The sequence below is a fragment of the Armigeres subalbatus genome, chromosome 3, assembly GCF_024139115.2.
Source record: "Armigeres subalbatus isolate Guangzhou_Male chromosome 3, GZ_Asu_2, whole genome shotgun sequence".
Taxonomy (NCBI): Eukaryota; Metazoa; Arthropoda; class Insecta; order Diptera; family Culicidae; genus Armigeres; species Armigeres subalbatus.
Genome location: NC_085141.1, coordinates 97814989 through 97830137, shown reverse-complemented (window position 1 = coordinate 97830137; position 15149 = coordinate 97814989). Strand labels below are relative to the sequence as shown.

At 43.1% G+C, this 15149-nt stretch overlaps 1 protein-coding gene across 1 annotated transcript; it reads right to left on the bottom strand.

Moving 5' to 3' along the window:
* Window positions 1-11410: 11410 nt before the first annotated feature.
* LOC134221821 (uncharacterized protein K02A2.6-like) lies at window positions 11411-13696 on the bottom strand. The gene has a single exon (XM_062700998.1). The coding sequence runs from the start codon at window positions 13694-13696 to the stop codon at window positions 11411-11413; it is 2286 nt and encodes a 761-aa protein (XP_062556982.1).
* Between the last annotated feature and the right edge of the window lie 1453 nt (window positions 13697-15149).

Genomic DNA, 15149 nt, shown 5'->3' with positions numbered 1-15149 from the left:
TAGAAGTGGAAATGAACGGAAAAAGCTCAGAAAAAATATTCTAAGCTGAAAAAGATCGTAGTAAGCATTACTACAAGTTGGACGTATTTTCTCGCGTTCCGTTCGCTGTCAATTTTGAAACCCGGAAATTTTGGCCCAAGCAGAAAAATGGATAACTCTTTATTTTTTGAGTCGCGAACCCTCCTGACCTTAACATACAACGACGTCATAAATCTGGTGGAATGTGAAGAAGTTTTCCTCAAAAGGTCGTGTCTCCGAGTCCGGTCGGATTCCTACTATTGCAGCTGAATGGAGAAATCTGCCGCCATCTCTACTGAACGCTCGACTCCTAGTAGCGAAGCAGCAATTCAAGCTTACAAGAGTGAATTCTCCACGGATTCGTACGAAGCAGAATAGGTATATGCGCAATTTGATTATTGAGAATGAAATGGATCTGGTGAAGCAGGGCTGACTGGCGATCGGGGTGAAATGTGTGCGTAATGAGTGCATGCATGCAGGTTGTATATTTTTTATTACTTTCATCCCTGGTTCCTTTTCTGAGCCATTACCGACGAAATATTCCAAAATAATTAAATAACAGCTGTAGAGGTGAAAATGCCACCTAAAGTTTAAGTTTGATATTTTAACTAACATTCTTACGTGCTGTCACAAAATTTATAAAATTAGCTATATTTCACTATGATCTCTCTATTTCCTATGTCTTTTCTACCATCGACTGAAGCATTCAAAATTTGTTTGAGAAATGGTCCTAGCTCCAAACGAACTAGAAGTAGTGCAAAAGGGTTCGAATTCGGATCGAACTAGATTTTCGTAGCAGCTATTCCCTGGCAGCTCAAAATTAAAATTGATTCAAATTTAGACGCGTTTAGATAGGGTTTACATGAATAGTTGAATCATTTGTTTGAGAAACTGCATGAGTCCATTTTACACTATTTCGAGAAAAAAACAAAAAACTGTTTTTGAACAAATTTGCTCCGAATCTTTCGATTTCTTCGATACAGATCAATAGTTTTTGGCAAAACTCAACACCCTGGGGCACTTTCAGTGCAAAAAATGTAAGCAGTACTCCACAATTGCTCTTCAAAGTACATGGACATATGTAGTTTCTCAAACAAACGAAAAAAATTTCATACATTCCTGAAAAAAAAATTTTTTTTCGTAGTTTTTGCCAGAATACGTTTTTTTGGAAAAGGATTCAGAATATATAAAAATCTCATTTTGGCCAAAAATGTTATTTATGCAGTTTCTCAAACAAACGGTTCAGTTGTAAACCCAATAATATTACTCTTATTGAGCCTCGTTACCTCAACTCTATAGCTGCACCAGTTGAAACCAACTAAGACAGTATAACATGTTCAGATATTATTTTAAACCTTTAACTCTATGCCTATTTACAGCACAATTCAAGCATAAGTATTTACTTGCACTATTTTTTCTGCAGAAATAATAAATTTCGATATTTTTATTCCTTTCTTTATTTGTTAGTGTTATTTTCCTGCTACTGTGCCGAGCAGAATACGATAGAAGTAGCTGCTGTACAGAATCCACACAGGGTCTATTTTGGGATTTCATTATTACTCGCCATTATTATCCATCTTATCGTGAGTCCATTTTTATGATTTCATGTTTTTATATATTCATGTTTCATGTCGTGCATCCAATGATTGTTGCATTGTTCGATTGCCATTTATCGGGGTACGTTGGAGGAGTGCTTCCGAGAAGAACAATTTGTCAGTCCTCATCGGGCAGTCGTGATGGTAAAATACTCGCAGGCGTGGCGTAGCGACGCACATGACTACAGTTAAAAAGAAGCGTGCAGGAGATGACGTTAATGTCACGGGTGAAATCCATCAACATTCTATTACTATAAAATCACTAATTACTCACTCATGTTTCTTGAGCACCCCTTAGGGGTACACTATTTGTAATCGCATATCTGTCCCATATGAATAGAGAACCAGTAAAGATGGGACAAATATGCGGTTGCAGGCAGTACATAGAGCCAAGATAAAGGATCTCCAACTTAATGCACTAATGGTCTATTTTGATTATGCTTGATTCTACATCACTACTTTCCTGTAAAACTACAGCTTTTTTTTTTATAAATTTACGTAATTCCATGTATTAAAATTGTATATGATTTCCAATCAATAACAATTATGTTATTATGTTGTAATGTTTGATACTGCCTTCCTACTTTTGAACAAATATTTTCAGAATTCAAGAATCCAATTTCAATTTCAAATTTTCAATACCATGGACGTAGTTGATCCTATTTGAAGGCAGCAGCATGACACTATCAGCTACCAGAACTTCCACCGCTGCCCCCAGCGTAAACAAACGGAGCCTCCAAATCGGCCATAGTTGGGCATTGGGCAACTTACTTGCACGTGATCACGTTTTCAATGGAAGCAAAGGAGGATAGAAAATGCAAAACCCTGGATAAACTAAGTTGGTGAGCATGTTCCAGTTTTTTATCTTAGTGCTTCAGACTACTATGTTCATGAAATTTCACACTAAATACGCACAGGGCATAGTTCGCTGCTATTGTCGCGGATAATATGGGAGTCCCAGGTATCCGGTTCACGCTTTGGTTTGCAACGGAGGCTCTTCTCGACCTTCTACTCCCTGAGTAGTTACTACAAATAAGAGCGTCCTTGTGAAGTTTTGTTGTACCTGTTATGAATAACTAGTACATCCCATTCCCCACACTCCCTGAAAAAAACCTTTCTTGCTTCTGAAGTGAATCCTTTTTGTGATACTAGCATTCGTAACAAAAAGGGCACCATTACGGAGCATGAGATTTGATCAAATTATTCGTAGTACTACTTGATCAACACCCCCAGCTGGGTGAGGGATAGAGGATGACGCACACACACACAGAAAAAATATTCTAAGCTCTTTCTAGTGGAATGTATTCAACCGTCTAAGTTGAGTTTAGTACTTTCCATTTAATTCCACTAAGTTTTGTTATCTTTGCAGATACGTATTTCGGCCTCAACTGTGAGGCCGTCTTCAGTGTCTCGTACTTGAACGAGTGCAAGTCGAGTCAGTATAGTTATTCCATACTCCACTAAATATTAACTAGAACAGTAAGAACAGATGTACAGTATGGTAGACGTTTCTCCGTAACGCATCTCGTAAGGGTGTCTACCCAGTATTACAGGAAGAAGGGAAGAATCGTTTGAATAAACTTTTATGTGGTTTTATATTTTTTGTCGATTAGAAGCATGCATTACATATATTAGGTCTATACGCCGATTATGCATAGAACAGTCCTAGCTCTAGTTCTAGCCCTGATTTGGAAGGTTCTATAAACTTTACTATCACGAGAACCATCGCCAGGCACCATCAACGTCATCAGCAGCATCATCGTCCTTTGCGGATGAACTACTAAAGGATTGATGCTCTCAACATAAATGAGAAAGTTTCATTATCATCAAAAGTGCATCGAATCGAACGAATATTTAAGTAAGAAACCATTAGCCGAGCAGTCTGTAAAAGGGGCCATACATAAGTTACGTAAAAGTTTAGTGAAAAAATAGGTTCCGGATTTTCTTACTTATCGTTTAGAAACAAATATGTATGTAAGTAAAATCTTTTTATGAGGAAAGTGATGTTTGGGATGTAAACCCAACGTAATTATGGTGTTGTCCCTATGGCAGCATACAGAGAGCATTGATGATCGAACAAAGGATTATCTTTTACATGAAGGTTGCAGTACGCAACATTTTCGATGGACGGAATATTTTCTCGCACAGCAAAGTAAAAGTCATATTCATTGGTTTTCATTTGGTTCAGCAAGTTCGGTGGTGTAAACTATTTCTAATCGGTCAATTTTGGCAAGCAAGCAAACTTACAACAATGAACTGACGTAAGGCGAGGATTTCACTACAGAGACTTACAGAGACGTAAATAAATCAGCTTGAGCGAACACTTTGCTTTTATTGAAAAATCAGATAAAAGTAAGCAAACGTAGGTGTTGCCTTTCAGTTCCGTAGAGCCTTCATAGCTCTTGCCAACCGGAAGATGCTCCCAGTCGAACCATTTCTCGAACACGACGACACGCCACATCGTACCTGACGCCAAATTGCCGGATGAGAAGCTGAAATTCCCTGAACCCGAATCCTAAGCCCAGTCCATTCTTGAAACATTGCTAACCTCGAGTCACCACGAGAACGTTTTCTTGAACCCTTCTCTTACTAACTGAAAAATAAAATGATATTTATTGAAGGTATATATCACAAAATATATCAAAAAAAAACCAAAAGGCTCGGAACCCTCCTTTCCAAAAGTTCGAGAAGCCTCCTTTCAAAAAGTTCGGGTAGCCCCCTTTCAAGAGGCTCGGGAAGCCTCCTTTCAAGAGGCTCGGGAAGCCTCCTTTCAAGAGGCTCGGGAAGCCTCCTTTCAAGAGGCTCGGGAAGCCTCCTTTCAAGAGGCTCGGGAAGCCTCCTTTCAAGAGGCTCGGGAAGCCTCCTTTCAAGAGGCTCGGGAAGCCTCTTGGGAAGCCTCCTTTCAAGAGGCTCTGGAAGCCTCCTTCAAGAGGCTCAGGAAGCCTCCTTCAAGAGGCCTCAGGAAGCCTCCTTTCAAGAGGCTCAGCCTCCTCTCAAGAGGCTCAGGAAGCCTCCTTCAAGAGGCTCAGGAAGCCTCCTCTCAAGAGGCTCAAGCCTCCTTTCAAGAGGCTCCAAGCCTCCTTTCAAGAGGCTCAGGAAGCCTCCTTTCAAGAGGCTCAGAGCCTCCTTCAAGAGGCCCGGGAAGCCTCCTTTCAAGAGGCCTGGGAAGCCTCCTTTCAAGAGGCTCAGCCTCCTTCAAGAGGCCTCCTTTCAAGAGGCTCAAGCCTCCTTTCAAGAGGCTCAGGAAGCCTCCTTTCAAGAGGCTCAGGGCCTCCTTCAAGAGGCTCAGGAAGCCTCCTTTCAAGAGGCTCAGGAAGCCTCCTTTCAAGAGGCTCAGGAAGCCTCCTTTCAAGAGGCTCAGCCTCCTTTCAAGAGGCCTGGAAGCCTCCTTTCAAGAGGCTCAGGAAGCCTCCTTCAAGAGGCTCAGGAAGCCTCCTTTCAAGAGGCTCAAGCCTCCTGTCAAGAGGCTCTGGAAGCCTCCTGTCAAGAGGCCTGGGAAGCCTCCTTCAAGAGGCTCAGGCCTCCTTTCAAGAGGCTCAGGAAGCCTCCTTTCAAGAGGCTCAGGAAGCCTCCTTTCAAGAGGCTCAGCCTCCTTTCAAGAGGCTGGAAGCCTCCTTTCAAGAGGCTTGGAAGCCTCCTTTCAAGAGGCTCAGGCCTCCTTTCAAGAGCTCAGGAAGCCTCCTTTCAAGAGGGCTCAGGAAGCCTCCTTTCAAGAGGCTCAGGAAGCCTCCTTTCAAGAGGCTCAGGAAGCCTCCTTTCAAGAGGCTCAGGAAGCCTCCTTTCAAGAGGCTCCAAGGCCTCCTTTCAAGAGGCCTGGAAGCCTCCTTTCAAGAGGCTCAGGAAGCCTCCTTTCAAGAGGCTCAGGAAGCCTCCTTCAAGAGGCTCAAGCCTCCTTTCAAGAGGCTCAGGAAGCCTCCTTTCAAGAGGGCTCAGGAAGCCTCCTTTCAAGAGGCTCAGGAAGCCTCCTTTCAAGAGGCCTCAGGAAGCCTCCTTCAAGAGGCTCAGGAAGCCTCCTTTAAGAGGCCCGGGAAGCCTCCCTGTCAAGAGGCTCAGGAAGCCTCCTTCAAGAGGCTCAGGAAGCCTCCTTCAAGAGGCTCAGCCTCCTTTCAAGAGGCTCAGCCTCCTTTCAAGAGGCTCAGGGAAGCCTCCTTCAAGAGGCTCGGGAAGCATCCTTTCAAGAGGCTCGGGAAGCCTCCTTTCAAGAGGCTCGGAAGCCTCCTTCAAGAGGCTCGGGAAGCCTCCTTTCAAGAGGCTCGGGAAGCCTCCTTTCAAGAGGCTCGGGAAGCCTCCTTTCAAGAGGCTCGGGAAGCCTCCTTTCAAGAGGCTCGGGAAGCCTCCTTTCAAGAGGCCTGGAAGCCTCCTCAAGAGGCTCAGGAAGCCTCCTTTCAAGAGGCTCAGCCTCCTTTCAAGAGGCTCGGGAAGCCTCCTTTCAAGAGGCTCGGGAAGCCTCCTTTCAAGAGGCTCGGGAAGCCTCCTTTCAAGAGGCTCGGGAAGCCTCCTTTCAAGAGGCTCAAGAAGCCTCCTTTCAACAGGCTCGGGAAGCCTCCTTTTAACATGGCTCGGAAGCCTTCTTTCAGGAAGCATGGATGCCTCCAATAGTCATAAAAGTCTTGTACGAAGCTCGATGAATAAATTTAATTTGAATTAGAAAGTTTCACAGAATAATGAAAATTTCAGCCAATTTTATGGAAAACAATGCAATCCATTAATTATCTGGTAAATTTTCCATATATCTCATGAGTTACGCTTATTTTTATTCAAAGCATAAAGAGGGGTACCTCAAATAATTCAAAAGTTCGAAGGGGTACCTTTCAAGCGAAAGGTTGAGAACCGCTGTTGTACAAAGATATTATTAGTTAAGACTACAAATAAAATGTTACATGTAATTAGGACTACAACATTAATTGACGACACAATAAACTAAACTAAGCTAAGCACTCGGCTATACTACAAAAGTTTGATGTAATGGATGCAGTGATTCATGCCGAACTAACAAAACACTTTCAAAAGATCACAGTTAGGGAGCAAAACCATTTATAACAAGAACAAAACATTATCAAAACAATAACTTTTGTTTTAAATTTACTCAATAGGTGATTTGCTCCTCATGATTTTGTACTAAGCTTGCAAATCCAAAGGAACCATAAAAATTTGGTTGTACTTCACACTCCACGTTCGTACGACGGCCAGTTTCAATGATATAGTTTCCATAGGAGAAAACAATATAATCAACAAATCAGGGTAAGCGGAAATATCTTTGTGTTCTCAGGTATCGGATTGTAAGTCGAATTGAGCATTCACAAAACCGAAACACCCATCATTCCTCAATTGCCTGACCGATGAATCCCATTCAAAACTGCTCATACATTGTCCCCCTCACATATCTATGGGCGTCGAAAAAACACTGGACTGAAGCCATAAATTTTAGATACCGAAAGTGGAAAAAACAAGCTCTTTAGCATTGTTGGTTCGATTGTCGGCAGCCCATCCGCCCGATCCCACACTCATTCGAATTTCCACCCAGTTTGTCTTTTTTGTAAACTTCCATGGACCAGAAATGTGTAAAAAAAAGCCATCCACAGAAAGGGACACCAAAGTACATGGGAAATTGCAAAGTTCCGGTTTCATCATCCCTCCCCCTCAGCGGGATGAGATGTTGAAGGGTTGTTCGAGTACCAATTGGGGTGAGTACAACCCGGATAGAAATATACCGCGAGTTACTGTTTCGATTATTTGAGTTATGTCATTTATTGAACTGTTTTTTGTAATGTATGAACTACTTCATCAGTTAATATGTCAATGAATTTTCTAATTCCTTCCAATTTTCATAAAATTGTTTTTCTTTATTCGGCGAGCATCGAAAATTAGAATCAAATGAGTTGTCGAGGCGAAAAGCTGCCAGAGCAAAGAAAATGAAAGAATGCGGTGGCTGTAATTTTACTCGGTGTTGTGCTCGAACGAAGAAAAATTAAAATTTAGTTCGTTGGAATTCCTGGTCTGGCTGGGCGTGGCGGTTTTTCTCCACAGGAACGTATCGACACACCAATTTGCAGATCCAATTCGGATTTTCCCTTGCCCCGAAAAGACGAAAGGATCACCATGCGATGCACCGCGGTTCTACTCGATGACCGTTGTTTGGCATTTGCCCCAGCTTCACCGTGTCTGAGAGGCGATAATTACATCTCAAGTTAATTAACAAGTTAATTTGCATATCTGTCTTTCACCTTCTCAGTGGATGAGCGAGCATGACGTGGTCGAAGCAAGTGGATTTTTCACCCAATAGCTTAGGAGAAGTGCCAACCACGGCTACCGGCTACCACGGTGGTTAGGATTCGGCGGACGGCAGCGAAGGGAACGACGGAATTGTAAATCGTTGTTTAATTGACTTGCTGATAGATTCAAATTACCGCAACACTGTGCAGGTAGGGTCGACGTGAATACCACCGAGAATGCGATAGGCTTAACTACAGACAGATGGTAATGATGAAAGCACCAGGATTAATTAAGAGCCCTAGGCATGGCTTCGAGGGTGGGAGCACCTGCGTTTTCAAATAACAATCCGCTACTGTGGCGTTGTCGAGTGGTTCGAAGTATGCAGATACCGCACCGTGGGAATGCCGAATGCTGCATCAGTTGGGTACTAACTGGAATGAGTTTTGGTTTCTCTTGTGCACTGGAAAGCTCATTCCAAAATTTAGATTTTCAAAGAAGATATTTTTTACAAAATTTAGTCCATCGCATATCACTCCCATCTTTGCTGGACTTTCTATTCATGTGGAAAAAATATGCAATTGCGGGCAGTATATGTATCCAACAAGCTATCAAATTTTGATAAACATTCCAGTCTATTGAGCCAGAAGGATTTCATTCATTACTTTTTCAACCTACTAAACACCTTTTCGGTTATCCAACATGTCCTCGAGTTCAGAACATACAATCTACCAGATGAACCAAGTCCTGAATGTCCATCGAGCTAATAGGAATTCTATCCATTTTCTAAGACTCGATATCGACTCTGACTGAGGCTTATTCACCGTGGAAACTTATTTGTCGTTTTGATTGGGATTTTTCGGTGAAAAATAAATCAAGACAGCAATTTAGCGTTTAGCGCCTAGCTGTTCAGTCAGACAAACAAAGTTATATTTGTCTGACAGAACAGCTAGGAGGTTGCCAGCTAGTAGCGTCTGATGATGGCTGAAGTGTAGTAAGCCGAAGCGTGTAACGCTGAATTGCTGCCTTGATTTATTTTTTCACCGAAAAAAGCCAATCAAAGCATCAAACAATCGATATCGACTCGTGGAAGCAAATGATGTCATACTAAAATGATTGTCTCGGTTGCCCTGATTGTTATTTCGAACAATTTCCCTAAGAAGTTCTATTCCGAATCTCGAAATATGCTTGAGTCAATGGTCCTTTCATTAGCGACTAATGGAAAGTAGACTGTATTACGTCCTGGAGCTCAGATCATTCGATCTATGTCAAATAAATCGTATTATGAATGAAGTAAAATATCCTGAGTGACTTGCTTTTTGCGCGATCATGATTATATAAACAGTCATTTAGAATGTAAATTCCAGCCGACACGAGCACTATCTGAGAAAATCACGATTATATGACAAATTAAGTCATCACTCATATAAGCTACTCTACAGTCCTTTTTGGTTCTCCGAAACGTCTAACAATGACTGTCATTGTCATTTAAACAAAACAAAAATGATATATGTTTCTGTTATGAGATTTCTCTTCTTAATGTAGCAAAATAACTTGATAAAACGAGACGAGCCAGCCTTGGGCTGAAAGTCTCTTTAATAAGATAATTTTTTTCAAACTTGATAGTCGATTAACAGAATTGAGTTTTGCGCACTTCAACATCGCACATATATTTAAATCACCCATCATGTTTGCATTGCTACCACTCGCGACTCACCTCGTGAGGAAGGTTGCAATGATTGACTTCGAATGTGTATCTTGTACGATGGTTGCTATGATCTGTCAAATGACTAAGGAACAGAGGAAGGGTCGTTTGGGCGAAAACCATTATGCCGAACGGGTCTTTCTGTCAAATAGGTCCTAAGGCCGAAAAGGTTATTTGGCCGAATGAAACATTTGTCCGAGTAGGACATTTGGCCGAATGGGACATTTGGCCGAATAGTACATTTGGCCGAGTAAAACATTTGGCAGAATTGGACATTTGGCCGAGTAGGACATTTGGCCGAATAGGGCATTTGGGCGAAAATGACGTATGGCCGAATAGGACATTTGGTCGAATAGGACGTTTGGTCTAAAAGGGCGTAAGGCCGAATGGGACGCATGGCCAAACAAGTCATTTGGCCGAATAGGACATTTGGCTTAATAGGACTTTTGGTCGAACAGGACATGTCCTAATGGCCTAATAGGTAATAGGCCAGGACATGGAATTGAAACTTGGTGAGAGAATTCCATTACATATATTTACCAAATTACATTGAAACTATATGATTATATACCATAGAAAAAGCCATTAGGGCACCCGATTGAAGCGATTTGGATAGGAAGAGTGGAATCGCCAACTTACTATTGTTAACATCTCGTGGATAAAGGGCAGGCTCTTGGGTCAATCTGGAAATCGAGGGCTAGATTATAATATTGTATGTACCAACTTTGTTTTTTTTATTTTTATTTATGCATGAATTAATGCTCCGTTTACATTGAAAAAAAAAAAAACACTTGCCACGGGCGCTACTGCATCCACAAATAAACTAGTCAAATATAATAACATAAGAGTTTTTGTTTAAAATCTGTTAAAGAACGTGTTTATATTCGAAGTTCGCTTTATTGAATCAATTTCTCGTCTTGACATTCGTCAATGCACAGGGGTGTACAAAGTATTATAAAAGGGGGCAATAGGGCAAATACCACAACATCTTATCTTTCGCAAAATTAAAGTCAAAAAAAGTTCAATCGAAATCTAGAAGATAATCTTCGAATTTAGCCGGTGCTTTGACCTCCCTTCATGGACGTCGAGGTGTGTCCTGTTGAGAACTACTGTCGGTAATTGACTCTGATGCCGTAGAAATAGGGATAACGCTTCTTGCTGTTTGCTCTAACATAGTTGGGGGCTGGTTGACTGAAGTGCACTGATCTTCGGTGTCCACTGATTCTTGGTGGTGGTCATCACTGGCGTTGCTGAAGGTGCAAAGGGTACCTCATCCGTAGTCGGTAGCTGGGAAGGATCAGGAATCGAGATTGATGTTGAAGGTGTTCGTGGTTCATTACGTAGTTTTAGATGAGTTCGGTCTCGTCGATAATTAGCACCATCCACGTCGATAACGTAGGATCTGTCGTTTTGGCGCTGGGTAACCACTGCTGGTGTCCATTCTTTACAGACATCCGGGTTCAGTTGTGCATAACTTTGGCCTTTTTGTCATATTGCAGCTTGGATTTTTTTCTGTTCAACTCGATAGATGTAGGCACATCCTCCACTACACAAGGCATTAAATTCTTCATAGATGTTGGCAAACCACTTCTTGTTTGGCGCGAGAACAGACGTTGTACTGGGCTGGAACCGATCTTGTTTGGGACATTACGCCAGTGTAATAGGGCGTACCAAAAATCTGTCCCTGATTCCTCGCATTTCTTCAAGAGTTGCTTGGCGATCTTAACAGCTGCTTCCGCCTTTCCGTTTGCCTGTTGGTGGTTCGGTGCGGAAGTGGAGTGCCTGAAATCCCAGTCGCTTGCAAACTGCTTCCATTCACGGCTTGTGAAATTCGTTCCGTTGTCACTTATAACGACCTGCGGGCGGCCGTGTCGGGAAAAATTCACCTTGCACACTGCAATCGTTGACCTTTCAGCAGATCCACCTCGAAAAAGTCTGAGTAGTGGTCCACTGTCACAAGGAACTTTCTTTTCTCTCCACGATACTCGGCGAAAAACACGTCCATAGAGATGATCTGGAAGGGATGTATAGGAATCGGGTGTGTCTGCATCGGTGCTGGTGGCTGTGATGGAGCATATTTGGCACAAATAGCGCATTCCTTAACCGCCTCTCGAATTTGCGCACTCATGCCCGGCCAAAATACGTTTGCTCGTGCCAATTTTAGCGTAGACTCTACTCCGTTGTGACTTACGTGTGCCTTGTCCGTTATCTTCTTGCGAAGCGAATACGGAATGATAATCCGATCATGACGAAACAGCATTCCATCTTGGGTTGACAGCTCATTCCGATACTTGAAATAGATTTTCACGCCCTCCTGTACTTGAGATATTGATCTAGGCCAGCCTGAACGAACGTAGGATGTGATGGTTTGAAGCGTTGAATCCTTAACCGTTTCTTCAACGATCTGCTGGATGATGTCTTCCGAGATACTGAGAAACGATGAAAGCTGAACCTCTTCAACTTTTCGAAACACTTCGCAAATAGTCGCCTTTCTGAAACAGTCCTCTTCCAGACATTCCACCAGGGGGGCACGTGAAATTGCATCCGCGACAACATTGTCCTTGCCTGTGACAAACTCGATACGCAAATTGTATCGCTGAAGGTTTAGCAACATGTGTTGCAATCTACGAGGAGCCGACAACAGGGGTTTCCGGAAAACACTTACGAGTGGCTTGTGGTCCGTCTTTACGGTGACCATCGGGTTCCCGACAATGATCTGGTCAAACTTCACGCACGCAAAGAGAATCGCGAGTAATTCTTTCTCAATTTGAGCGTAATTCCTTTCGGTTGCCGTTAGTGTTCGCGACGCATAGCCAATAACGCCGTTACGTTGGAAAACCGCGACGCCCAACCCGAAACAACTCGCGTCACACTCTACTACTAACGGTTCGTTGGGATCGTAATATCGCAATGTTTCTGCATCCGACACTAAATTTTTTACTCGGTTGAACTCTTCTTGCTGGTCCGACGACCAAATCCACGGTTCTTTCTCGGAAATCAACTTTCGGAGTACACTGAAATTTTCACTCAAATTCGGCAGAAATCGGCACAAATAGTTCACCATACCGATAAATCTGTGGAGTTCTTTGCTGTTATTTGGCACTGGATAGTTCTTAATTGTTTCCACTTTGGACTCATCAGGTTTTATCCCCTCGTCAGTCATCAGATGTCCGTAGAATTTCACCGCAGTTTGGCACAACTTCAGTTTGCTACGATTTAGTTTTACTTTATTTTCTTCCAAACGTATCAAAAGTTTTTCCAAACACTGGTTATGATCGATGAGAGCTTCTTCCAGCGTATCTCCACTTCCGAATAGTAGTATATCATCCGCAATACACTCCACTCCGTCCAAACCTTGCAACACCTCCTGTAGCTTCATTTGGAAGATCTCTGGCGCGGGACTGATCCCGAATGGAAGTCTGGTCCAGCGGAATCTTCCATACGGAGTCCAGAATGTGGTGAGACGACTGCTTTCTTCACTTAATACCACATGCCAGAAGCCCTTTCTGGCGTCGATCGTTGTAAAAACTTTGGCTTTACCGAGCGCTGGTAAGATTTCGTCGATGGTCACAAACTGTAAATTCGGTCGCTTCAAGGCCTTATTCAATTGGATTGGGTCCAGGCAGATTCTCAATGGAGCAGATTTATCTTGTCCGCGCTTGACTAGGACAATATTACTCACCCATTCGGTGTGTCTGGGTTCCTTCGCAATTATACCGTCCTTCTCCAAGTTGTCTAATTCCTCTTTTAGAGCCGCACGTAAAGCAACGGGTATCCGCCGCGGTGGCTGTATGCACGATGGGACTGACTCATCAACCTCTAGAGATACTACGCCCGGAAACTGACCGTAGCCGTCAAAAACGCCTTTATGCTTATTTATAATCTCCAGAGCGCTTACCCGATACACGTTGAGCAAATCGGATTTTGATTTTTCAGGTGGTGAAAATGTGACGGCATTGCAGAACTTCACAAATCCAAGTTTCTTGCTAGCGTTCGCCGACAGCAACGGAATATGGTCCACTCTAACTACCTGGAACACTAATTTATATCGTTTTCCGTTACGTTTGCCGCTTATCCGTGTCTCTCCCACAACTTGAATAGAATTTCCTCCAAAGCTCTGCAGACGATATTTGGAGGGTGTTATCTTCTGGTGCTTTCCTCCGGTCATTTCTTCTAGAAATTTGAGGCCGATGATATTGGTATCTGCACCGGTATCCACTTCACACCGCACCGATTTCCATTTTCCGTTGAGCTTCAGATCCAATTCGGCTAACACTCTTCATCCTGATCCCGAACGGTCGTAGATCTTACGGATTTCCATTTCTTCTTCGCTGCTATTCTCTTCACCTTCGCTGTCTTCTGTTGACGAAGAGCTGGACAGCTCTGAATCACAGTGCTTATGTTTAAGCAGTTTCACTGACTTCATCTTCTTCTTCTTATCCTTTTCTTCTCTGCAGACACGCTCGAAATGATTTTTTCCTCCGCATTTCTTGCACCTCTTTCCCCACGCTGGACATGTGCCTTTCGTGAATTGATGGCGGTCACCACAAAATTTGCAGCGGGGAAGTTTTGACGACGAGGACTTCATTTTGTGCACCTCTCCTTTCGATTGGCCGAATCGGGCTTCCCCAATCTCTTGATTCCTGCAGAATGTAACTGCTTCCGCCTCTGTGATGTTCGTCTTGGTCAGCATTTTCTGACGGAGATTCGGCCAACGATTCGCGGTCACAATTTTGAACGTAACCAATTCTGTTGAAAGATTACCCAACTTTGCTAGGCGAGCCTGGTGTTTTAATCTGAGTACGAAATCCTCAATGGACTCCGCTGGATGCTGTTGAGCCTCGAAGAAGTCAAGTCTGTCGATATTTATATTTCTTCCGATGACGACCTTTGCCTTGATTGCTGCGATTGCCTGCGTCAAATCTGCTTTTTCTGCGGCTGTAAGCTCGAAATTGCTGTATTTTTTTAACGCAGCCAGGCCGATCACTGACATAAGCAAACTGACCTTTCTCTCGTTATCTGCAGCCGGCCACTTGTCTATTCCAACACTTTTGCCGTAATATTCCCAGTTGGCGATGAAAAACTCGAAATTTTGTTCCATGTCGCCTTCCACCGACAACGGTGGTGGAAGAGGAACAAACGCCGGAGCTCTGGCTGCCGCTGCTGGGGCTGTATTCATTTGTTGCATCTGCTGCAGCATTGTATCGAACATAGCCTTTTGGCTTTGCATGTATGCGTGAATCTCCTCTGGATTCATGTTCAGCAACGGGAAAATCCTTGGATCTAAGCCGGAAAACGAGCACTATTCGTATTACGCAATGTAACCGTTCCACTCGCGAACGCGCACTATTTCCGCGATGATTATGTCGTTCCGCTTCGACGCCGACTTTTCCTCGACAAATTTTCCGCGATTATTCAATGACGCCGGAAATAAATGATAAAAAGCTACGACACTTCTGACACCATGTTAAAGAACGTGTTTATATTCGTTTATATTCGAACGTATTTAAATTGTAAATCCTACAAATAGACACAAAAGTATCTCACAATCTTAAGGTCACTCCTGACGGAATCCAATTTTCAAAGTACTCGCGTTTTCAAGGGCACACCATTAGATACGG

What these genes read in the sequence shown, in the direction of transcription:
- LOC134221821 (XM_062700998.1), bottom strand. Translation starts at nt 13,696, where the DNA reads ATGACCGGAGGAAAGCACCAGAAGATAACACCCTCCAAATATCGTCTG.